Raw genomic sequence first — 25,517 nt, forward strand, 5'->3', positions numbered from 1 at the left:
AGCGCCAGTTATAAAATGCCTTGACTCCAAGAGATGAAAAGGGTATCCCAAGTCACCCCATCAGACCAGGACCCTGCAGGGCTTCAGCTACCAAGTTTTTAGCTGCTTTAAAAGAAGAAACAGCAAAGGTGGAGTCCTAAGAATGATGCTCCAGGATATAGGGCACCTTCTGTCACTTGCTCCCTCATCAATAACCCATGGAGCAGGAGTCACTAAGAGCTCATGGCCTTGGCCTCCAGGTCAGGATTGTGAACAACATCCTAGGCTTGCTGATGAGCGTGGCTCACCAGGAGCTCAGGATCAGAGGCAGGGATCCCAAACTTCCCACCACCTCAGGCCTGTCAGGCCTCCAAGCTCCTCAGCCTCCAGCCCTGCCCTGCTCCCTGCCTCTGAACCTTCTCAGCCTCACTCTCCATCTCTCCAGCCCTGCCCCTGCCCTTCAGTTGGATCTCCTTTTTGTTCATCTTTTGCATGTTCTCCCTAGTTCCTCATTACACTTTCCCCTTCTTCCCTCCTTCTCAATGCTTATTCCTCCTTCACTCTCCCTCATCTCTCCCTATTCCTCCCCTCTTGTCCATCCCAGATTCATTCATTCATTCATTCAACAATCATCAAGTGCCCAGTACTGGGATAAACATGGACAATTCCAAAAAAAAAATGAGGATACTGCTTTGCCCTGGAGGAGCTCATAGTTCTAGTAAGAGAGACAGATGAGAATGCAATATGACAAGTTCTTAAAACACCTAGGCTCCTGGGTTGATTTGAAGAAGTTTTCCCTCCCTCCCCATACCCTGAGTCCAAGCAGACTTACTCCCAATGTAAGAAGCTTCTCAGCCTCATCCAAGGGTAAGGATACCTCTTCCTCTGGGAAAACATGTTAGAAAACAACTCTCACTTGCCCTCTTGGCTAGGAGTCTTTGTGCTGTGTACAACCTGCCCAACAGTTCATGGAAGCCCTGCCCTGGGGTTCACACCTCAGCCAATGAATAGCTCTGCTTCCCTGGACCTTCCTGGACCTTTTGGCAGAACCAGAAAGGTCTTTTCAAATTGAGCATGGCTCCCCAGACAGATGAGGGAAAATCACAGTGTCTACCAGGTGCTGCCCAACACCTCTATCATCCAGGTTGGTGGGGGCCTCTCTCTTGCTTCTTTGGCTGAACTCCCCCCTTCTCTTCTTCTCCCTCATCCTCCAAGGCTCAGGAAGACAGCGAATCTCTTGCCTGTCATCTTTCTGCACAGTTGGAATTGACAGGTCCTCGGGTGGAGGGACTGGTCCCTCCTCTGACAGCAAACTAGTTCTAGATAAATGAGTATTGGTTTTGTTCTGTTTGGTTTTCATTTGTAGCTATCCTCTGATTTTTTTCCCCCCTACAAAATTGGTTAAGCGATGATACTGTGGCCTGGATCTGCAGTTGCACTGATTGAGAGGCTCCTGGAGACTGGATCTTTCAATGAGCTTTCTGCTTTGTTTAGCTTTCCACCCCACCCCCAACTCACCTGCCTCTTCTAGATTTGTGAGAAAAGTAGAAAGGGAGGGAACTAACATATACAGAGCATCTATTAGTGCCAGGCACTGTGCAGGTGATTTATGCCAGTTGTCTCATTCTAGCTTCAAAAACAAACCAATGTGGTGGACATTATTATTCCTATTCTTCAGATGAAGAAAATGGGGTTCAGAGAGGTTCAGAAACCTGTTCAAGATTGCACAGCCAGAAATCAGCAGAGCCAGCTGGGGAGCCCAGTGCTTCCCCTGCCAGACACGTGCATTTTAGTCTTGGCCAACTCACTATGTGGCCCTCAGCAAGTGGTCCTCTCTAGACTTCAGGCTTCCCCTCTGTGAAATGGTGAGAGCCCGGGAGGGAGCATGGCAGGGTGTGGGAGCTGGGGGGAGTAGACAGCAATCAGTGGGGGCAGTGGAGTGAGCTGGCTCACAGGTCTGCTTGCTGGGTAGGCAGGTTCCCAGGAGCAGTCAGTCCTAGTATTCAAAGCAAAGACCTAGAGGTCTGACTCTTTCCCTCCCTCCCCCTCCTCCATGGGGTCATGCAGTTGCCAGGCATTGCAGAACTCGCCTTAGTGCCGACCTCAAGAACTCAAGGGAGAAGGTTCCTGTGAACTTTGTGATACCTGGAGCTTGGGACTTAGCATGCCTTCAAGTCCTAGGGTATGTATGGTAGGAGGATCCTCTGTGGATTGGCCAAGCCCTCTGTGACGCCGCCAGGGCGTGAGAGGGAGCAGCCTCTCAAATGCCAGGAAAGGAGAGGGAGAGGGAAGGGGCTTCCAGGGGAGCAGCAACGAGGAGAAATGGAAAGGCCACTGGTTGAAGAGTCAGGAGACCTGGGTGTGAGCCCCCCCCATTTGCACACGTCTTAGCCATGTGACCTTGGATGAGTCACTTCACCCCTCCAGGGCCTTAAAAATAACAAAAAGTTGATATTGGAGGGCTTACTGTCTTCCAAACACTGATCTAAGCACTTTCCAAATATTAACTCATTTAATCCTCAAGATAGCTCTAAGAAGAGCATAATCCTTACTTTACATTCATCAAAATCAAGGGAAGTTGTGAAGATGAACCGACATAAAACAGTAAAGCTGTTTTTACAGTGTGTGTGGAGGCAGGGGAGGACTCTGTGTGTGTGTGTGTGTGTGTGTGTGTGTGTGTGTGTGTGTACGTGCATGTGCGAGTGTAAGGGGAGGACATCATTGTAGAACTCAGCTCTGCCAGAGCCCATCAGGGAGGAGCAGCCTCCTGAGGCCTGGCCACCCCCAGAGATGCTGACAACCTCCGTGGTCCCTGGGAGACCTCCTTGCCCTGGCCTTGCCCTGACCACAGTCCATCACTCAATCCACAAATATTTGAGGGTGGGTCATAGGCCAGGTATGTTCTAGGTGCTGGGACCAGAGACACAGAGAGAGCATTCCTGCCTGTTTAACATATGCATCATCCATAATAAAATCTCATGTGGAGGAGATAAGTGTTTTGGAGAAAAAGAAAGCAGAGTGAGAGATTCTGAAAGGATGGTTGGGGAGGCCCGCTTGAAAAGATGACCTCTGAGCAGATTCCTGAATGAAGGGAAGAAGAGGACCTGCAAGGTCCTGTGGTGGGGACAGGCTCAGCGGGTCCAAGCAGCCACAGCCCAGCCTGATGGAGAAGAGCAAGCGAGCAGGGCCAGGTCTCCCTCAGCGCTGCGGCCCACATGAGGACACAGGGTTTGTTGTAAGCATGGTGGTGCGCCTTGGAAGATTCTGAGCAAAAGGGGGCGACATCATCTGACAGGGAACAGGAGGTGGCTATGCACCTGGCAGAGTGATCTTTCGAAACCTCTCACAATCCCTATCCTCTTCTACAGCTCTTCAGGGGACCCCACGGTCCTCAGAATACAGGCCAGGCTCCCAGGTGTGGCCCCGCTCCTGTGGCCTCCCAGTCAAGCACCTCCCTTCCCAAGTACCAACCAACCTCCAGGCTCGCTGACCCCCACTCTTCTCCTACTGTCCCTAAACCTTTATCCTCTAAATGTGCAGACTCTGCCTGGAGTACCTGTTTCTCCACCAGAACTGGACACCCTGACCCTTACCTCCACCTTGGCCCGTCATCTCCCGCAGGAAATCTCTCCTGGCTGCCATGTCCCAGAGCAGGTGAGGGCACTACATTTGGCTCTCAGGGCCCGTGCTGACGGCTGTTTCTCGCAGAGATCGTCACTGCCTGCCCTCTCGTGAGTCTCTGCCAGACGCAGCAAGCTCCTTCAGGCTGACACCGGAAATTACCCAGCCCCTAGTGCCAGTCCCTGGTGCCGTGCCTGACAGATGTTCGGTAGATGCTTAGCAAACACTGAATGAATTAATAATAATAATTGAGTTAATAATTTCCGAGTAAGACTGCCCCCTCTCCCCACCCCTACTGCACAAGGCTTCCAGGTTCCCAGGGTCGGGGGCCTGAGGGGAGAACCTCCTTTTGCTTCTCCAGGGAGAGGCAGCAGAGGCTGGGCCAGGCTGGCTCTGAGGGGGCCGGGAGCCAACTGCAAGGCTGACTTAGCACTCATAAACAGCCCAGTTACATTTATAGCCATGTTCTTATTAAGCACCAGGAAAGAAGAGATGAATCATACCCCCTCCTCCTGCCCACAGCCTGGGGAGGTGGAGCCCACCAGCCAGCCTGGCTTTAAATCTCAGGAAACGTAAAAGTCACAAGTGCTCAGGGCCAGCCCTGCATCACCAGGGACAACTGAGAGTAATGCAGCTTCTCAGGCAGAGCCCTGACCTATGCCCTACAAGGGTTCAGGCTGAAGGCAAAAGAGGGAAGGGGTAGGAGGGAGGAGGTGCTCCTCCCCAAGAAGTCTAGGAACAGGATCCTCAATTCAGAGCTGTACTAAATGCTGTGTGACCTTGGGAAGGTCAGATGACCTCTCTGAGCCTTTGGGTGACACGCTTCCCCTTGGTGAACAGAATCTAGGTGTTTTAGGAAACACTCCCAAAAGATACGTTTTGCTTCCCCTCAATCCTCCCATTTTACACAACGGGAAAGTAGAACCCAGAGGGTACCCTGGCTACCTGACTCCCAGTAACCACTGCCCTGAAGTTTAGAACTACAGTGAGTTCATAGACTGGACATGGCCTTGAAGGTGAGGCCAGAGACAGCATTTACAACCTCGCCCTCATGGCATCCTCACCCCGACCCTAATCCAGAAGCCACAAAACCCATTACCCTCCTAGAACAGGATAGGGGCCCTTAGCAAATGTTCTGCTCCCGCTACCCCAGGCTCACTTCCCTGGATGGGTGAGGGGTGAGGATGGTTGTACCCATTTCCCAGGGGGGAGTAGCTGGGCCACAGACCACCTGCCAGGACCGGTAACTTGGATGCGGGTTTCCTCAGACCTGAGGCCTCTTTATCTTTCTTTTGTATGTGTAATTGATTTCAGGAAGATTTATTAGGGTTTTTAAACCCTTTTTCATTGTGAAACATAACACAAATACCAAAAAGTGAATAATCCATAGCTGTAGAGCTTAATGAGTTATATAAAGTGAACACCCAGGAAACCACCTCCCAGGGCCCAGGGACTAGGACGGTGCCAGAAGTCAACCATCCCCATGCCAGCTCCTCCCTCCCCACTCAGGGAAATCACAACCTGACCTTTATGGGAGTTCTTTTTTCTGCCCTGTACTGAGCCTACTCACCTGGGAATTCAAGAGAATGAAGACACTGAACGGGAAGGCAAGAGGCATGGTTCCAGATCCCCTCCCCTCTGGGGGCCTCAATTTCCTCATTGGAAAGTAGAGGATTGAAGCCACCCAGCCAGAACAATCGAGAATCCTAACCTAGCAGGAACAAGTTCCTCTGGGGAAACGCGTGTGTGCAGGGGTGGGGGGCGGAAGGCACCTGGACACACCCTGGCAGGCTGCAGTTTCCTTCGCCCCCGTTCCAGGTAAGCAGTGGTGCTGGGATGCTGCGACTCAGGGGGGACCTCTTTCTACCTCCCCTGCAGATGGAGTTTGGGGGTTTCCTGCCTGGAGATCTATGGGGGAACCCTGGGGTTCTCCAGGCTTATGCCTCGGCCCTGCCCTCCTGGTGAGCCTTTTGCTCAGTTCTGAGTTTTTCCTGTTTAAAAAAAAAAAAAGTAACAACACAGAAGCCAAGCGGAGTTTCTTCCTTCCTGCTGTCATGAGCTCTGATGTGGCTTCAGGTCCCCCGCCTGCACAGACCTGGAGTCCCAGGGCTCTGCAGCCTGAGGGTCCAGACATGCATGACAATGGAGGAAAGGGAGAAAGAAGGGGGAAGGTGGGAAGGTGGAGCCAGCATCCCCTGAGCCCCTACTGTGTGCCAAGCACTGCACTTAGCATTCACTTTTCAGGTTGAACCAGCCTTTCACACATTCAGAAGCAATATTAACACCTCCATTGTCCAAAGGAAGACACTGCAACTTGCCCAAAGCCACACTGTGAGGAAGCGGCAGAGGCAGGCTCAGAACCAACCTGACTCCACGGTCCTTATTCTCACTCTATGCCCAGTCCTGGCATGGAATCAAGACAAAGTCAATCTCTTCCCAAGGTCTGGCTCCCCTCTGCCCTGGCTGGGAGGGAATGGTGCTGATGAATGAAGGGGTGGATAAGTTATCAAAGAAAGTTAGAGGTGATGGAAGGTGAAATGAATTAAAAGGGAAAATGAGAGTTGGGTGAGGGCGTGGAGGCAGGCAAGGTTTCAGAGAACAGGCTGCAGTTTCCAGCTGGAGAAACTCAGTGGATGGTAGAGCCAAAATCCAAGATAGGAAAGAGCAGTTTTGATGGGGGAGGAGCTTAACTTTGAAGACTTTTAACATCTTATTTTTTACTTTTTTCTTCTTTGCAAAGAGCCAGCTGTGGAGGGTGAACCCTATAAATGGCGGGCTGGCGGATGGATGGATGGATGGTTGGCTGGGAGAAGGGAGGGATGAGCACATTTACGTCTGATGATCCTCTAGGTCACCACTGCATTTCTGGTGGGGATGGAGAGATACACACACATTTGGAGTAAATACACTACGAGCTAGTCACATAGCTCATGTGACACAGGCTCGCATCCACAGCATTCCTGGTTCTCCTCCTGCACCCCTACTCCCTCCCCCTCTTCCTGCTCTCCCACCCTTGACCCTCGCTTCCTCCTCTATCTCCTTTCCCCATTGCCCTCCAGACCCCAGAAGGGAAAATGCTTCTCTGAGCCCAGGAACAATGGCTGTGAGCTCCAAACTCCTTTGCGTGTACCAGCAATTCCAGCCGGCAAACCTGGGGCCCTGCTCAAAGCCACCTACAAGGCCTGGTGCAGACGTGGGACCAGACTGCCTGGTCACTCGACTCCTGGGACTCACTGCTGACCACATGCCGGACGAGAGGTGCCCAGGGGGGCGCTGCATTCCCTGGCTTGGGAAAACGCTGAAACCAGCCAGCTCTCAGCCCGGCTGGGCTCCTGCTTCCCAGCCTAGGTTAGGGCCAGGGCTTCTCAGCTGTAAGCCTTGATTACTCAGTTGCCTTTCCTGCTGAATGATTTTAGTTGAATAATTTTGCATGATCTCCGCACAGTGTGAGAGAGCCCCAAGCTGAGGATGACGAGCTTACACAGTGGGGGGAAGAGTCAGACTGAAATGTAAAAAGCTCCCTACAAACCAGCCTCTGCTGGGGACGAGCGTTTCCTACACTAGTGGCTGCTGGTCACCACTAACTGGTTCCTCATCCCCTTTGTGATGTGGGCTTTTGATGTGAGGTGGTTCCCGCTTGGTTCCTCATCCCCTTTGTGATGTGGGCCCTTTGGTGTGACTAACTACAGCAGCCCCTCCCTCTGTTCTTTGCTCCGAGGAGCCCCCAAAAGGAAAGGGCCCATGGGTGGCTCCCAGCCTTGTGTGGTCATGGGTGGGTCCCATGTGAATCAATGTACCAGGCACTGCACTAGTGTTACCTCACTGCATCTCCACCACATCTAGCCGCACGCATGCACACCCTGGAAACAGGCATTGTCATCCCTAACATGCAATGAGGAAACAGGTGCAGACTTGCATGAGACCCCCCGCCCAGTTAGGACTAAGGGAGCCAAGGTCAAGCCCAAGATTGACAGACCTCAAAAGGGGGAGTGCTCAGGACTCCAAGAGAAGGCACTGGATCTGGGTTGGAAGTGGAGACTTCAAACCGGAAGACCTCCCTAGGTGCAGAGCAGAGTCCAATAGAGGAAACTAAGGAGTTTCCCTGAAGAAGAAGGAGCTGGGAAAGCAGAGCAGTTACAATATCTGCAAGAAACTTAGAATCACAGTCTAGAGCTGCCAGGACTCCTAGAGGGCTTCGAATCATCCTCTTCATTTTACAGACGAATTTCACAATAATCCCAGAGAAGTCAAGTGGCTTACCCAAGGTCACACGGTAGGGGAGCTGAGATCAGAGCCAAGTGCTTCCAATCCCCATAACCCCACACTGGGCTGAACCTCCCCCTTTCCCTAAGGCCAGCCCAGCTTTAGTTCCAGTAAGCCCCGGGTCAAGTCAGAGCAAGAGGAAGAGCGAGTGAGGGAAGGTGGTCCCAGGCCAGGCCCAGGCAGAGAGGGTACCCCTCCTGCTGTCCCACCCCTACTCATTACTATTCCCAGCATCACCCCCTCACTCTCCTTACTGTGGAAATCCAGTGATGCTGAGAGCTGGAATTTGGATGTTTTCCCAGCATTTGGGGCTGTTAATTAAAATGAATAAATCTGCCACTTGGAGTTGGGTTGAAGAGGAGAAAGGGTGAGGTAGGAGAGGGAGAGGGGGACTCAGGCATAGGCTCCCCATGCACCCCCCTGCGAGGGTCTTTCCCTTTCAGTCCTGCCTCCTGAATTATCTTCTCTATTGGCCACTTACTCATTCCACACTTGAGTCTCTCAGCTGCCAGCTGCAGCCACTTCCTAGTCATGCTCTACTTCGTTCCAAGGAGGGAAGAAAGACTCGTTCCTAAGGCCAGGACTGGCCAGCCCTCCCCTACCACTCCATGGGATTGAGCAAAAAGCATGCGATCCAGCTGGACAGACCTGGGTTCAAATCCCAGCATTCTAGCCCCATGACCTCTGGGAGTCATTTTTCCTCTCCAAGCTTCCCCTCCCTTACGTCTAAAATGCATATTATATTTCCTACTTTGAAAGATTATTACAAAGATGACATGAGAAAGTATATGGAAAAATAACCTGTCACAAACTAAGTGGTCTCTCTCTTTCTTGGCCTCTGTGATCCCCTATCCTGATCTCCACTTCCTTCTTTCCCATCTCCCCTGACTCTCAGACAGTCTCACCAACATTGTAAGTCATATATTAGTAAGAATAGAAATAGTGCCATCTTGTAACTGTAAAGCAGACTTTACAGAAGTTGCTCAATAGACTAGGGGGTGCTCTGGGCAATGATAGTGTTTTATTCATCTTAATTTTCTCAGTGCCCACCCCAGTGCTAGACACATAGGAAGTGCTCAATTAACATGTCTTGGATGAATGAATGAAGTGCTTTAATGGCTGGAGGGGACATCCATTCCACTTGTCTGCCCAGTACCCTGTCCCCTTCATCTAGTAACGGCTTCTCCTTTACTCAGGAAACTGTGTTCCCCCACTGCAATCACTGAGTGCTCCTTCCCCTTCCTGCTACACAGTTGGTCATGTGACCAGGCTGGTCCAATCAGAGCCTTCCCCAGGATTTTTCTCCCTGGGACTGGGGGAGAACCCTCTTTCCTGTTCACTCTTGAGGCAGAAAGTAGGTAGAACTGCCTGTGGGCAGAGCACCAGCCTTTCTCACTGGCAAAGATGAAGTCATGTGCACAAAAAGAGAGATGAGAGATGAAAAGAGGGTGCCCAGATCCACCGGTCCTGGCTTTCCTATGATTGGGTTATGTGAATAAATGAAATTCCCATTTCTTCATTAAACAGTCAAGCTGGGATTCTGCCATTCACAGACACTGACTCACAAAACATCTGTTATCTAATCTTCTCAATAACATCCCAAGCCAAGCCAGGAGGGATTGGTTATTCCCATTTTATAGATGAGGAAGTCAAGTCTTGAGAAAGTGAATTTATTTCCTGAGACCACACAGCTGGTAATGATGTAACTAGATCTGATAACAAAGAGTGGAATTTTATCCAGAGTGGCAGGCAGTGTGATTAGGGACTCGTGTGTTTAATTCCATACCATCAATAACCCAGTGACATCACAATATCTACCCTCATATAGATGGGGAAACTGAAGAAGTAAATTACCCAAGGTCACCAAGTTAGTCAGTGGAGTTAGCCTAGGTCTGTCTGCCCAGAGCCGGTACCACTAGCCACGGCGCAGCATCGCCTCCAAGTCCAGGGACCTTTCCAGCCTCTGAGGCCGCCTTTCTGGAAGAGGATCACCTCTGGGCAGGGGAAGACTAAGAGCACTGGGAGATAATGAAGGACCTGTCATATGCATAGCTTCGTGCAAGGGCTGTAGGGATGCAGAGATGGCCAAGCCATGCTGCTTACCTCAAGGAACTTCAAGACGTGTCCGTAAATTCCATGCTACAAAGTGTGAGGGTCCTAATGGAAACTCTGGTGAAGTGCTCTGTGGCCCAGAGGAGGGGGAGGTGATTCCAGCTGGGGGAGGCACGGGACTGGGAAAGAGTCATGGGGCAAGCAGGACTTAAACATGTTCTTTAATACAGGTAAGATCTGTACCTGTGGACACAGCGTGGTCATCAAGCAGAGGGAGATGTGTAAGTAAACAAAGCAGAGGGAGATGCGTAAGTAAACAAACTTCACGATGGCAAGTCCAGTAGTGCAGCTGGATAGGAGGAAATGGACTAATTTCCATAGTATGCATAAGTGGGAAAAGACAAGAAGTGAGTTAGAGGCAACAAGTCTTCCACGCCAGGATGAAAAGTCTGGGCTTCGTTCAGCCAATAGGGAGCAACTGGGACCTTTTGAGAAGGACAGTGACACCACTGGACTGGAACATTAATATGGAGGACAGATGAGGAGGGAGAGACCAGTTAGGAGGAGGTCATCTGGAAAGGCAGTGAGGCCTGAAGTAGGCCAGGGGAGGGCAGGGGGAGGGGGACAGCAGATGACCCCAATGACGTTGCGGAGGCAGAACAGTCAGAGAAGAGCAGGTGTGGAAGAAAGAGCTCAGACTTAGGAAGCAGACCCGGCTTGAGCCTGAACTGCCTGCCTCTAAGAGCTGCAATGCAGGTGCGGGTCACCAGGACCTTGAATGGACAGCAAGCGCACTTGATGGATAGATGCTGTCCCAGGAGCCAGATCTCAGCCTGACGTCTAGTAGGTGTTTGATGAATGTGGAAGTGATGATGGGAGGATGGATGGACAAGCAAGTGAATGATCCAGTGAATGAATGAACAAATGAATAAATGAGTAAAGGAAACAGGGGAGGGAGAAAGGGAGGCAAAACAGCTTCCAGTGCTCCCAAAGGAAACTTCCTGACCCTTTTCCCACTTCCATCAGCTCAGTCCCAAGTCTGAACACAGCCCTGGGCTGAGCCAGGGTTTCCACAGCTGCAGAACCTTAGATGGAGGAGGAGGAGGGAGGGGAGGGTGGTGAGGGTTGAAACATGATGAACTGCTTGCCATGCACCACTGGCATCCCTCCTCCTGAAAAAACAGGAGTACTTAGAAGCAAATGTTACTTAAAACCCAGTTAGCGCTGCTGTGATTTAAGGCTCCTCTGTACTTGGTTCCCCACCAGCCCTGCCAGTTTGGGTCAGGGATGACAGCCACTGCTGGGACTGCGACCTCAGCCTAGCCAGGGTCCACGGGGTCCCAGCGCTTCCTCAGTGTGGGCCTGGCCCAGGGGCCAATGGTGTCTGAGCCCGTGTGGAGCCTGGGAGCTAGGAGGCCTCCAGGCAGCCTTCCTGTTGGGACCACTCCTTCCCTTTCAGACACATCACTCACCTGCCAGTCAATAATCACGCCGTAAATATTATTAATGGTGACTAATGTTGTATACTCATTCTCATTTGATGTCTACTCTACAGCAGCACTGTGAGGTTTCTCCCCAGATCACAGATGAAGAAACCGAGACTCAGAGAACGTGACTTTCCCCAGTTCACACAGTAAGGCGTAGAAGCTGGTCCAACATGAAGCACAAGAAGGTGCCCGGTCACTTCCCACTGCCCCTCTCACATTTGCGCTAAACGGGGCTGAGAGGGGAGAACCGATGCAAATTAATCCCCCTGCCAGGAATAGAAAATGCCACCCAGGCAGGAGGGCAGGCAAAAAAGTCCTCACGATAATCATATTGATGAGTGTTAATATTATTGAGGTTTTCTCTTTGCCAGGTCCTCCTACACACTAGAAATGAATCAACTCATTTAACCCCATGGTAACAATGGTTACTATCTCCCCTGTACAGGTAAGTCTCCAGGGAGGTGAATGACTAGCCCAGGGTCATGCACGGCCAGGACACGGCAGAGCCTGGACTCAAACCCAGGTCGTTCAACTCCAGAGCCAGGGCCCTACACTTCCTCTAGTTCCAAAACTGCTCTGAGGGTTACTGCTGCCCCTAGGTTCTCCGGTTTGTTAAATGGAGACAATGACAGTACTTGCCATACAACATGGTTATAAAAAGCTAGTTGAGAATATGGCTACAGGGTCACCCCCAAACTGTCAGATGTCATGTAGTGGATCTTATCATTGTCCCTGGGGCTTGCATGGCCTTGAGAGCCACTTTTTGTTCAAAAGACAGGAGAGGAGTTGGTGTAGGTGGATGGTAGGCCAAGCAGGTGTGTGGACAGGGAGGCAGAGACGGGGTGGGGGCAGCTGGGCAGAAGAGGCTGGGACAGTGCCGATGGAGACAGACAGAAGTCACATTGAGTGCAGACTAGGGTTCCTGGGGCCTGCTGTGTGATCTTGGGCAAGTCACTGCCCCTCTCTGGTCCCAGCTTCCTCCTCTGAAAATAAAGGTAGGGGTGGTGATGAGTGGGGTGAAGATCCCTGAGGTCACTTCCAGTCTCACTGCCCTGATTCAATTTTCCCCAGAGCTGGCCTGCAGCACGGTGGAACACAGGAAACAGATTTTTGGGTGTGGGTATGGTACAAGAGCCAGTTCTCCACAAGCTTTGCTACTGGAGACCCAGAACTCCAAGCAAATGTGAATGCCCCCAGCTTCCTGCCCTCCACCCCACCCATCCTGTACTCACCCTACCAACTCCCCAAAGATACTGAGAAAATGGAGCATTGGGGACATAGCAGAGTCACTGATCTACTCTGAGCTTCAGTTTCCTCATCTATAAAGTGGGGGCGGGGCACTGTGGCAAGGCGGTAGCTTAGGTCCTTTCCAGCTCTGCCAGCCTAGGGTTCCGGCCTTCAAATGAAGCTTATTTTTTCACGAGGTTATGTGTTTCTCGTGGGATAGGAGTTGGGAGAGGGTGAGAGCAGTGCTAACTCAGTTCTTCCTGGAGTAGAACACCCTCCAGAGGGAGATGAGATGGCAGATGGGTGCCCTGCAGCTGAGGAGAGGAGAATAAAGGAGGGGCTTTAACATCTCTGTGCTAAATTCCGGATCAGCTTGGTGAAAGAATGTCACTTCCTCCGGGAAGCTCCTGGGACTTTTCTGGGTGCTGACTGCCTGAATACATGGTGGTCGTCCCATCTGACCACCTCCTCCCCATCTCCAGCCCGTTCCCATCTGGGTGCCCCACACACACACTCTCACACACCGACGCCCCTGCCCTACAAACACAGGTGTCCCACTGACTGACCACAAGTCCCCACCACCCTGACCTCTGACCCCTGCCCGAGGCCCACTACAGAAGTCAGGGCTTCTGTCCTATTTTCTAATTTCCTTCTGCTTTGATTTTGCAGGGTTTTTTTTGGCAGCCTGTGGACTTCCAGGCTTGGCTGAAGGGCAGCTCTTTACAAGGAAAAAAATAGTTGAAGAGAAAGCTGGGAAATAAATACAGAGCCTGCCTCCTTCTCTGCCCAATGTTCTGACCAGGCTCCAGGAAAGGTCCTGTGACCGTGGGGCCCCTCAGAGGCCACTTCATTGTTTGAGGTTCCCAGTGTGTTCAAACAATGAGACTTTGCTGATTTCGGCTTACAAAAAGTATGGTATATATTACAATTTAACATTTAACAATTTAAAGCTTTAACACAAAAATTATAATGTAATATAATTGCTCTATTAACAAGATAATTACAGGTTTATTTTTAATTAATTCATAATATGCTGCAGATAGTGTGGTCTGGTAATAGGACCAAGTTTAAAGTTATGGGATGAACAGTTTCTTTTGAACCTGTCAGGGTAGCTCTGAGACAGGAGAAATAAACTCATTTGAAAAAAAATGTCAAGAGTTGAATGTGAGAATGGGGGACCCAGCTGGAAAGTTTCTCCTGCCCCTTTCATGCCCCCCACTCCCTTCCCCCATAACAAGCTCTGCTCCCGAACGTGTCACTCCCCCGAGATACCCTAAAACCTAGACCAGGGAGGAAATTTCTAGATTAACAGTCCAGACTCCTCCATTGACCAGATGGGAGGACCAAGGCCCCAGGCAGCAGAAAGAGCACTGGATTTGGAGCCAGGAGAGTCTGTTTTCAAACACACTTCTTTCACTTATATGGCCTTGGAAAAGTCAGTTCACCCCTCTGAGCCTCAGTCTCCTCGTTTGTGAAATGGGCACAAATAAAGGACGCCTTCTGGTGCTGCAGTGAGGTACCCAGGAATGGACACTGGTGACATGATTCCTGCCCGGGGGAGATGAGGGCGACGTCGACAGGGGTAGCAGCAGAACTGAGATTAAAACCCAGGCCAGGGAACCGTGCATTCCCTACGCTCACCTGGCCCTCCAAAGCTGAGCAGAAAGTGGGTTGGAGGATAGAGCCTTCCCTAATTCCGGGGTCAGCAGGGAGAAACTGTGTCACCTGACACAAGTCATGCCCCACTATGAGTCAGGCTTTCACCCTCCAGCCATGAAAGTGGGGAGAGCTTGAGGTCAGGGAGGAACTGACCATCCGAGAGGTGTAACCCTGGGGGGCAATCACCCCATGCCTGTCAGATCCAAGCAAAGCCGTCTGTACCCAGAGGCCTCTGGCTATGCCGGAGAGAAATAGTCAGTCAAATTGGCTCCAGCCCTGGGGATTAAGGGACATTGGGAGGGGTTGAATCCTAGACAGAAGGTCCCCCTGGCAAGCCTGACTCTGGATTCCAGGGCCCCAGAGACCTGCTCCCAAGCAATCCCCCCACTTCTTTTCCACCTCAAAACCAGAGATGGAGCCCCAGGATTCCAAGAGTGTTGAGGAGGACAGCAACAGCCAACCCTGGCTCCCAAACCCTTCCTGGGGAGCAGGGGCAGCTGGGAGTGAGACTCCAGGCTGGGACGGAACCCTAGGAGAAGGCAGGTAGGGAGCCAAGAGGCATGTGGAAGCCGCTCAGCAAGGAAAAGGGCTCCTTCCCCGGCCCCCACATGCATGGAGCATGGAAGCCCACTGGGCAGGAGCCAAAAGCTTCACTCGCAGCTCTGGATTCAGTCTTTGAACTGGTGCCCTCTCTCCAGGTGGGTGCCGCTCCCCTTCCCTCACCCACCCATGCTGCTGAGGTGAACCTTCTAGAACACAGTCTGACCAGGTGCTGCTCATTTCAGCTCTCGTGACTCTCGCCACCTGCAGATCAATGAGTGAACCATGCGGCCAATATGCGGTCAGAGTTTCTGGCCCTTCCTCCTACCCATCCTGACCCCTGAGAGCCCAATGCTCTGCCAGCCGTTGCCCTCTCCTCGCTAGACTCCAGGGCCTCAGCTCTCCAACGAGCCTCCTCTGCTCGCTCAGGTCACTTGGGGCCCTGCACCTGAACAACCTCCCTTCCAAGCCCTGGAGCCCTTCCTCGCGGGCAGAGATCTGCTTCCTCTCCCATGACTCAGCGCTGGACACGCCGGCCACTGGCTGGGAAGACCAGCTTTCACTGCTGAGCGCTTTGGAGGTCAGCCCTTTCTGGTGGGGAGCCTGAAGCCCTCAAGCAAGGAGGAGACAGACCCCACCCCAGGATCCCATCCCAGGTCCATAGGTAGCCTGTGAGAGAAAGAAAAGGTCACCTCCCTTCCAAAGGGCTGCAGGGTTATCAGTATTCTTGAAGAAAACCCAGTTTCAGGTAGAGGGAGAAGAGAAAAAGAAATGTGGCTTCTAGCTGCCACTGCTCTCCAAGGACCCCTCCTGCAAGCCGCCCTAAATCGGCCTAACAGGCTGCCCCCAGGGAGGCCTCTGCCCATCCCCCAGAAGCCCAAATCCCCTATTACAGGACAGAAGAGCTACCTGGGCCTGCAGGACCAATGCCATGATAGGTTTCATCCCCCTCCCTTCCCCACCCCACACATCATCCCCCTGCTGAGGCAGTCTGTCCCCAGTTAGATCCAGGTCTCTGGCATCCCCCACCTTGGTCCCAGGGCTTATCCCAACATTGTCCTGCACAACCCCTAGTCAGACCCTATCTCCCACCCCTTCCCAGACTCCCAGCCCTCTGGATCCACTGGTCATTAGCAAATACACCCAATCCCCGGCTTTCTCTGAAGTTTCCCTTCTCCTTCTTGCTCGAGGACTGGCTCCCCTCCGAGAACACAGGTTCTCCTACAGTCCTTTCAAGTGGCATCTATTTTCTTTCACACTCGTTGCTCCTAAGTTTCACTTCCCAGAAATTTCCCTGGCTTCTTGCTTTACCGTCTTTGAAGGACACGGCATCAGATACCTACCGCCTGCCTCCCCGCTAGCTGCAATCATTCACAGCCCTCACTCACTGATGAGCTGAGCACTCGCCTCACCACCTTCTCCATCAAACACCTGTCATTAGCCAGCATCCATGAAGAGGGTCGAGGCAGTGCACTGGCCTCTCAGTTCTTTTGATCTCCTTCCACCTTCCCATCATATGCTCATTCTCTAAACCTTACATTATCATATCTGCACCTCCCTTGAAATCTTGATTATAAACATCTCTGAAAATACTCTGCCCGTCACCCCTCTCCTTCCATCTCACCCACTCTGATGCCCCCATCCTAGCAGCACTAACCTCATAGAGACCGCTTCCATTTTCTCAAATCCATCACCCTGGATGCAGCCTCCCTTAACCAGCCTGGATGCCACGGGTCAGCATTCCAGCCATCCCGCCACAAGTGCCCCCAACACCCTCGTCCTTCTTTGCTTTTGTCACATTACCTGGCAAGACCCTGACTCTGGTTAAACCCAGCGATCCATCCACTTTGTGCCAGCACCGAACAGCTGAAAGCCACCACGGACAATCAGGCACTCATCATGACTGGACCTACTTCATACTGATGGGCTCTCAAAACTGCCCGGGAATCCTACTATAGTTCCCTGGAAAATTCACTTCCCTCATCTCTGAGAACACCATTTCCCACCTTCTCTCCTTGAATCTCTAATGCATCTCTCATTCTTTTACTCTCGCCTGATGATCTTGTTTCATATTTCATAGGAAAAAAATAGAATCAGGAATAAAGATCTGCCTTGAATTCCTCCTACCAATTCCTCCTTTCTTACCTGCATCTCAACCCATGTAGTCTGTCCTCCCTCCCATAATTACACAAGGAGAGTCTCCATTTACCTCCAACCTCCCACTGTGAGTTATCTTTACCCACTCTTGCCAACTCTAGGACTTTGCCCTTATTGTGGTCCCCTTTCTCTCCTGCACCATCGTCATTTCTCGCTCTGTTGGAACATTCCATCACCACACAAACATGCCTTAATACAGTGCATCTTAAAAATGCCTCCATGTTCCCCGCATCCCCTCCTGCTGTTGCCCTGTTTCCCTCACCTGTCTTCATAGAAAAACTCCTCCAAAGAGTTGTACATGTCCACTCTCCACCTCCTCGTCCCCGTTCCTTCATTACCACCAAGCAGATTTCGTCACCACCTGTCCACTGACCCAGCTGCAGTTAAGGTCACCAATCACCTACACCTAATAGAAATCGATGGTCACGTCTCTGTCCTCGCCTTGTTTCATCTCTCAGAAGTCTTCATCGAGGTGACCACTCCCTCCTTTTGAAATGATTGCTCCTCTTGCTTCCTTGACAACACCTCACTTACCTTTCTTCCTCCTTCAGGGCCACATCTCCTGAATCACCTTTCCAGGCTTCTCCTCCGCCTGGGCCCTAAATCGTGGGGTGCCCCAGCCCCCTTATACTGTGTATGAACCTTCTCTCTTCAGGGGGTCTGGTCTCCTCACACTGCACACGCCATCTATGTGCTGACGGCCTTCCCCTTGTATCTCCAGCTGTGACCCTTCCTTTGATCTGCAGACTCACTTCCCCAACTGCCTATTCAACATCTCCCCTTGAATATCTGAGGCATCTCAAACTCAGCCGGTCCAAGAAGAATCTTTGATCCCTCCACAAATCCACTCCTTTTCCCTATAAAGGCTTCCATATCTCAGCAAGTAGCACCACCATCCACCAGGCTCAGATACCCAGAGTTATCCCTGATTCTTCTTTCCATCACACCCGACAGAGTCCTATTGGCTCCGCCTCCTAAATAAACATATCCAGGAACTGACCATTTATCACCACCTCCACTGCTCCAGCCCCACACTCACCTCTCACCTGCACTATTACATCTGTCCCCCGCTGGCCTTCTCACTGCCACCCCTGCTCTTTCACACAGCGGCCAGAGCAAACTTTCTAGAGTGTAATTCAGGTCACACTCTGCCCGCATTTAAATGCCCCAATGGCTTTCTGTTGCAACCAGAATAAATAAACCAGTACCTGACCATGATGTTGCAGATCAGGTTCCCTGGACAGCCTCTGAGGTGGACAGCAGTGTGCAGGAGATTGGTTGGGGTGTGCTCTCAGGATCGGGACCTGTTGGGGAAGGAAGGGAAAAGGTGAGCTGCCATACAGTTGTAACAGAGGCCTCAGCCGATCCCACGGGAGCCCTGGGGTAGGATGGTCCTCCCGAGGCGTCCCAGGAAGGGAGGTCAAGCCTTACACCCAGCATTGACCTGTCATGGCTGTGGGCTGTCTTCCCCCGGGCACAGGGCATTACCCTGAGGGGACCAGACAGCTCTCTTCAGCTGACCACAATTCCTAGCAAAGGACTCAGCTGAGAGAGCTCAGCTGCCCACCCTCCCAGCCACAGAGGAGAAGGGGTGCGGTCTCCAGGGCACCCACGGCCTCCGAGACCCTGCATGCTCTGCCCCCTGGACCCCAACGCATTCCCCACCACGCTCCCCTGTGTTTACTCTGCTCCAGTCACGCTGACCATCATTTGGCCCCTAAAACATGCCAAGCTCGAGAACTTTGCTCGTGCGGCTTCCTCTGTGTCTCAGTTTCCCCATCTGTAAAATGGAGAAAATAATCACACCTACCTTATAGGTTGAGAGGAGTAAATGTGTCAATACGTGTAAAGAGCAGTGCTTGGCATGTGGGAGTGTCATGTAATCAGAAGTGATGCTGATGACGACAATGGCGATGACAGTGACGATGACGATAACAGAGGAGACTCTCTTCCCCATTCCCCGCTAAACATCCTAAAATGCACAGGGCAGCTTCCCCTCAACAAAGAATTATCTAGCCCACAATGTCAGTAGAGCCGAGGCTGAGAAATCCCGGTTTCCATGCTGATTTTCTGCACAGTGAGAAGGTTTGTCTTATTCTCTCTTATAGCCCCAATATTGACACCCTGTAGATGTTCAGTAAATAGATGTCAACTGGCAGGGCTTATATGCCCTCGATATGTAGTAGGTGGTCCAAAACGTTTGCTAGGTGAATATGTGATAAGCTCAGTTGACTTCAGAGCTTAGGATCTTGGGGAGTCATTTAACCTCTTCAAGCTTCAATTTGCAATTTGTTCATTTGTGAAACAACTTAAATATTCATCCATGCAACCGACATGTACTGAGAGCTCACTGAGTTTCTGCCTGTCCACCCTTCAGAACTGTTTAGGGGAGCTCTGTGAATTCATCCTTTGAGACCTGCTGACGTGTCACCTCCCCTGTGAAGTCTTCCCTGATCCTTGACCTCCCCAGGGGCCCACTCCCCATTGAAAGACTCTCCTCCTTCTGTTTTCCAAAGCCCCATATTTGCAGTGCTATCGGCTTGAAATGCTCCTTTAGTTCTAGGCCCTATATCCCCTGCTTTTATAACAAATAGCTTGCAATGGCTCCTTTACAATCCTGAAATGAAATTCATAGACCGTATAACCTTCTTAGACACATCGTTTGAAAATAAATCAACATAATGTCTTAACTATAATACAAAAGTAAAGTAAAGATCATTTCTAATAAAAAATGTATTTCAATATGTAAATGCTCAGGTTCAAGTACACGGGAAGACGCAACGAAAAAGTCAGAACCTTGCACCCACACGCTGGATCAACGCGAGGGCCGCAGCCTCAAATGCAGCCTGACATTCAGGGGTTATGGGTGGGACTCAAATACCACAAAGAGCATTGTCATCGGAAATGTGATTTTCCAAAAATGATGAATAACTCTGGGTAATGTTTCCAACAGAACAAAATACAGTCTTCCTTCAATTTACGCGGTAGTTGTATTCCTGGAAATTCAGGACACAAATGCTTTATGTTTATATACAAAACAGAGTTAGGTTCCAGGCTCAAATAATTATAAACAGACTTTCACCTATTTAAATGTCAACCAGGATATTTGAAAGTCAGGCAGGATGCGGGGTAATTCTTTGTTATGCAAGACTCTCCCGTGTGGTTTGTAAGACTTTAGGAATCACCGGCCCTTCCCACTCCATGCCAGCAGCATCCTCTATAGTAATTGTGACCATCAAAACACCTTCACTTATTCCCAAAGCTCTCCCTAAGGGACAGCACTGTCCCCATGGAGAATTTGTTCTCATTTGTTTGTCTCTTTCTCCAGACTATGAGCCACCAGAGGGCAGATGAACTTGTCCTGTCCGTCAGTGTGTTCCCAGAGCCTAGAAGGAGCTGGGTACATGATGGGTGCTCAGTAAATACTGATTGCTCAAGTAGCTGGGGTCATGCCCACATCCCCTCAGCCAACCCCAGAGGTCACCTCCAGATGGACATGCCAGCTGCTTCCTAAGCCACAGCCTGTGGGAGGTCTCTGACCCCAGGGGGTGCCAGCCCTTGTGCAGGGCAGGCTCAAAATGCCAGGGAGTTAATAGCCTGGAGGCCACCCACCACAGATGGGGATAAACCCCCCACCTTCCTCCCTGCTCTGTGGGACCGATCTGAGGGACACTGGGCACAGTGTCTCAGAGGGTCCCTTTGTGAGGCTGAGCCCCAGCCACCCTGCATGAACACACCTGCCTGGCTTCCCCTCCCCCATCTCACCTCCCCACTCCTCAGAGCTTCCTGCGATCGCCTCCCAAATAGAGCACTTGCGCCAGACTCTGTTTCAGGTACTATTGCTACATTACAAACTACCCCAAAATGGCTGGAAACAGCAACGATTTCTCATTTCTCTCTCATTTCTCCCAACGATTTCTCATTTCTCATTTCTCCTCTGCGGTATGGCCAAGTCTCTCAGCTACATCCAGCTGGAAGGTCAAAGCTGGCCTCACCCACGTATCAGACAGGCTGGTGGTGCTGGCCCGTGACCAGGGAGACTCTGTTCTCCCACTCAGGGCTTCCCATCCTGCAGTAGCTAGACTGGCTTCCATGCATGACACCTCAGGACAATACCCCATAATGGCAAAGGAGAAAGCTGCTCCTCTTAAGGCCTAGGCCTCAGATCACAAACACCCTTTGCACTGCATCCTGTAGGTCAGGGCAATCCCAGGCCACCCAGGTTTGGAGAAACAGACTCCTCTATGAATGGGAGTTGCAGTGAACAGTGTGCGTGTAAGGACGGCAGGGGTTTGTGACCATTAAGCAATCTTCCACTTGGGGTCTGCTTTTGTGGGGGGGGGGGTCCCACATTGACAGTGGAAGATGGAAGCCACGTGAGAAGTGTCTTGGAAACCAAGCCAAAGCACTCCCCGGGCCTCTGGTGAGGACTTGGGCGTGTAGCTCGTGGAGACAGGCTGGGAGGCAGCCGAGACCTTCTCAGCATCTCTCGTTCCACTGCCAGACTTGTATTTTTCCACAAGACTGCATAGTTCACCAAAGATACAATTACTGAAGGCAGAACATAAGCAGTGTGTGCCATGCACCCGTGGGGGTCTGTAATCAGACATGTCTCCAGGGGTAATTAGAACCTCCCCCGGAAACACAAAGTCTTGAAATAGTGCCCCAGCCATGTGCCCTGCGCCTGCTGAGCCGGGGGGGTGGCCGGGGACTCCTCAGGGGGAAAAGGAGCTGAAGGTGGGGAGGTGGAGGCAGCCAGAAATCCTCCAAGAACTCTCTCCAGGAGGCCTCGGCCAGAGGAAACGACACCCTGCTGCAGTGACAGGAGGGAGTTCAATGTCAGGGAAAACTCTTACCACCAGGGCCATTTTTCGACCCCAGCACAGGGTTGCCTCCTTTGCCTGTAGATGGGAGAGGAGAGACGGGGGAAGCCTGGCTGGACAGAGGCAGGATAGGGGTACGATGGGCCTTCCAAGGGAGTCTGGGGATGGGGAGAAGGAGACTTCCTGGATAAGGGAGAGGAAGGGACCATGGAGCCTTGCAGACCTGCTCTGTGGCAGGCACTGTGCTAGACACTTCACACCCATTCTCACTCAATTTGTCCCCATTTTATAGATCCGAAAGCTGAGTCTCAGAGACATGAAATGCTATGCCCAAGAGCACCACGTTGCTACGTGGCAGAACAGGGACCAAGGGCTTTTGACTCCAAAGCCAACAGGAGCATCTAGAGGAGAGCAACAGGCAAGGTGCGGTGTCTAGACAGCAACATCTAGAGGAGAGCAACAGGCAAGGTGAGGTGTCTAGACAGCAAAGAGAGGATGCTGTCCAGAAGGAAGGAAACACTTCTGCCTTAAAATTCTTGAAGGCCACTCACAGAAAAGAGATTGCCTTAGTCTGCATGTCTCCAAAGGCCAGAAACAGGCCAGGGAGGAGGTGTTATCGAAAGATAGATTCCAGTTTGATACAAGAAAGAACTTTTGTGTGTGTGTGTGTGGTACGCGGGCCTCTCACTGCCGCAGCCTCTCCCGTCGCGGAGCACACGCTCCAGACACGCAGGCCCAGCGGCCACGGCCCACGGGCCCAGCCGCTCCGTGGCACGCGGGATCCTCCTGGACCGGGGCACGAACCCACGTCCCCTGCATCGGCAGGCGGACCCCCAACCACTGCGCCACCAGGGAAGCCTGAAAGAACTTTTAATAGACAGAAATGTCCCACTCTGGAACGAATGGGCTGTGTGGATAGGAAGTGAGCTCCCCATCCCTGGAAGCATGTAAGCACAGCCTGGATGCTCACCATCAGAACTTCTGCAGAAAGGTCAGAGCTGGTTCCTGTGAGTCTCCTGAAGCTTGAGGATCTCTGGGAGTGGCTGGGGTGCACTAGCTGGGGTGCCCCTGGTGTACAGGAACAGAGTCAGGGCAGGGGAGACTTGGTATCTAATGGACAGGCTCTGGGCCCCACTTTCTCTCTTCCCTGAGCCTCCAGACACCCTCATTTCATTGCTGTTCTCGCGGCAGAGCCACTGCCTAGGGGAGGAGAGGGATCAGGTGATGCCCAGCCCCGCCTGCATGCTGAATGGCAACCAGCTAACCCGCTGACCCTTAATCAAAGTCTTGGAGCACAGCGGCAGCTGGATGGATGCAGGCGTTTCTCCAGCTCCAGTTACTCTACAGGAGGCTCATGTAGTGGCAAGAGGCAGAAGGAGCGGAAGGCAGAGACAGCAGAGATGGAACGGTCCTAGGGGAGCCCAAAGCCATGGCCTCAGCCCGGGGCTGGGGGCAGAGAGGAGGAGGGTCTCCTTCTCCATCCCCGACCACTGGCGCCTTCCACTCCAGCCCGAGCTCACAGAGCTCAGCTACCAGAGAGGTCCCACAGCCGGGTTGGGAGAGGCCTGGTGCTGGGCAAGGGAGAGGGGAGACTGAGGACCATGAGGCAGCCCAGGCCCTGGTGGTACCAGGGAGATGAGCCATCGAGACCATGAAAGCCTCTACCGCCGAAGCACACCCCCCCATACTGGGGGCTGGAGGTGGTACACAGGGGCCAGCTTGAGGTTGTGGGAGGCATCTGTCCATCCTGGGGAGCCCTCCTCCACCCCATTCCACCCAGCAAAGTCACCCTATGTTCTACCTGGGAGCGGTCAGCCCTAAAAGTGGAGAAAGGGTGGCGTGGATAGAACACACTCACATCCAACCACCAAGATCCTTCCCATCTAGAATTTCCAGAACAAGGTGGTTTAGGAGCCCTGCAGCCCTCCTTCCTCTGCCCCCTCATCTTCCTCCCGATTCAGAAGAACTTGACAGGTGGGCAGGGGTTCTGGGCCCCAAAGCTACCTGTTGGGGGGTGTGGGAGGCTCCCATCCAAGAAGTGCAATCTGATGGAGGAGACACAGACCCTACCCTGGAGGATCTCCCAGGCTGATGGGAGAGGCAGAGTCCTGAGGTCAAGAACCCAGTCTGAGGGAGAAAGACAAACACACAGATATGGACTCACAAAGGCTCACACAATGTATTGATAGAAAACAAACTTAAGGTTACCAGGGGATAAGCGGGGGAGGGAGGGATAAATTGGAAGATAGGGATTGACATATACACACTACTCTATATAAAATAGATAACTAATAAGGACCTACTGTATAGCACAGGGAACTCTACTCAATACTCTGTAATGGCCTATATGGGAAAAGAATCTAAAAAAGAGTGGACAGATGTATATCTGATTCACTTTGCTGTAAACCTGAAACTAACACAACATTGTAAATCAACTATACTCCAATAAAAATTTTTCTAAAAGGCTCACACAGTGAGAGGGTCCCCTGCCCTCTGTCACACTTGCACACGTCAGTGCTGGGAGAGCAGTGTATATGCAGAAGGAGGGACAGAGGTCAATCCTGGGGGTGCCCCTGAGGAGGAGGTAAGCTCGGAAGTGGCTTTACTTCCTCCAGACGCTGCCTCAGAAGGCGTTTCCCAGGGCACAGGAGCCCCAGTCTGTACAGCTGTGGAAGCCAAGAAAGAGCAGCTTATTAATTTAATCCTTAAGCAAATTTACAAAATTGCCAGTGGATTTGCAGGAAGCCGAAGGAAGTGGCTTCCGGGGGAGCGGGCAGGGAGGGAGGAGCCTTGCAGCACCTCCAGGCAGGGCCCCTGCTTCTCTGCATCCCTGCTCTCAATCTCTTCTCTAGAAGCAGAACCTGAAAATGGGTCAGGGAGGACTTCAGCCATGTTGGCCGCTAAGAGGAATAATTCTAAGATACTGAGTAAGTGCTTTCAGCACTCTGGACACTGAACATACATTAACTCATTTCACCCTTTCTTTCTTACACCTTCTTCTGCTTTACTGAGGTATAATTGACAAATAAAACTGAAATAAGGCAGGTGTTATTACTAGCCACATTTTACAAATGGGAAAACTGAGGCACAGAGCCCTTCAGTCACTTATGGCCCGAGGTCACGCAGCTCGTGAGTGGTAGAGACAGGCTGGGATCCGAGACAGGCTGTCTGGCACCAAAAGTCGGCATCCTTAACCTCGCTGCAAGTCTAAGTCCTCCTGGGTCTCCTGCCTCTCTCTTTCTTTCCCTTTTGGCTTCTGTGAAATGGGGGAGAGACCGTCCCCAAGGGCAGCGCCAATGGTCAGCCTGGCCATCCCCCAGCCTCGAAGCACCTCTGCCACTCAGTGCCAGGGTAAACATCTCTCTCACACCTTCCTCTGTCTCCCTCCACCCACTCCTTCCATCTTCCATCTCCCCCCTCCATCCTCCATCCCAAGTGATGGAACAGATGACAATCAATGCTTCCATTCAACCTGTGTTCTGAGCCTTCCCCTCAGTCCCTGAGGAAGGCACAGCCTCTCTGTGGGGCCTCAGGCCTTCAAGCCCTACAGAGACTTCCCTGTTTGCATAATAAGCCCTGCGCCCATTAGCCTTCTGGTTTGAAGAGGCCTCTGTGAGCCAGCTGACCCAGCGCCGGCTGAGTCTCAGTCCCCACGGAAGCCGAGGCCAGTTAACCTGTTTGGAGAGCTCACTGATTAAGCACTAATAAG

The 25,517-nt window shown here is 51.8% G+C and overlaps 1 protein-coding gene across 1 annotated transcript in view; it reads right to left on the reverse strand.

Moving 5' to 3' along the window:
- Window positions 1-15,078: 15,078 nt before the first annotated feature.
- The window catches only part of CCT6B (chaperonin containing TCP1 subunit 6B), a 182,419-nt gene continuing 171,980 nt past the window's right edge, over window positions 15,079-25,517 (reverse strand). Inside the window, 2 exon segments of the mRNA XM_029212919.1 lie at window positions 15,079-15,092; window positions 18,194-18,289. Coding sequence (XP_029068752.1) covers window positions 18,213-18,289 — 77 coding nt within the window. The 3' untranslated portion in view covers window positions 15,079-15,092; window positions 18,194-18,212.

Source organism: Monodon monoceros, unplaced genomic scaffold, assembly GCF_005190385.1.
Source record: "Monodon monoceros isolate NGI ecotype Baffin Bay Population unplaced genomic scaffold, NGI_Narwhal_1 Super_Scaffold_9, whole genome shotgun sequence".
Lineage (NCBI taxonomy): Eukaryota > Metazoa > Chordata > Mammalia > Artiodactyla > Monodontidae > Monodon > Monodon monoceros.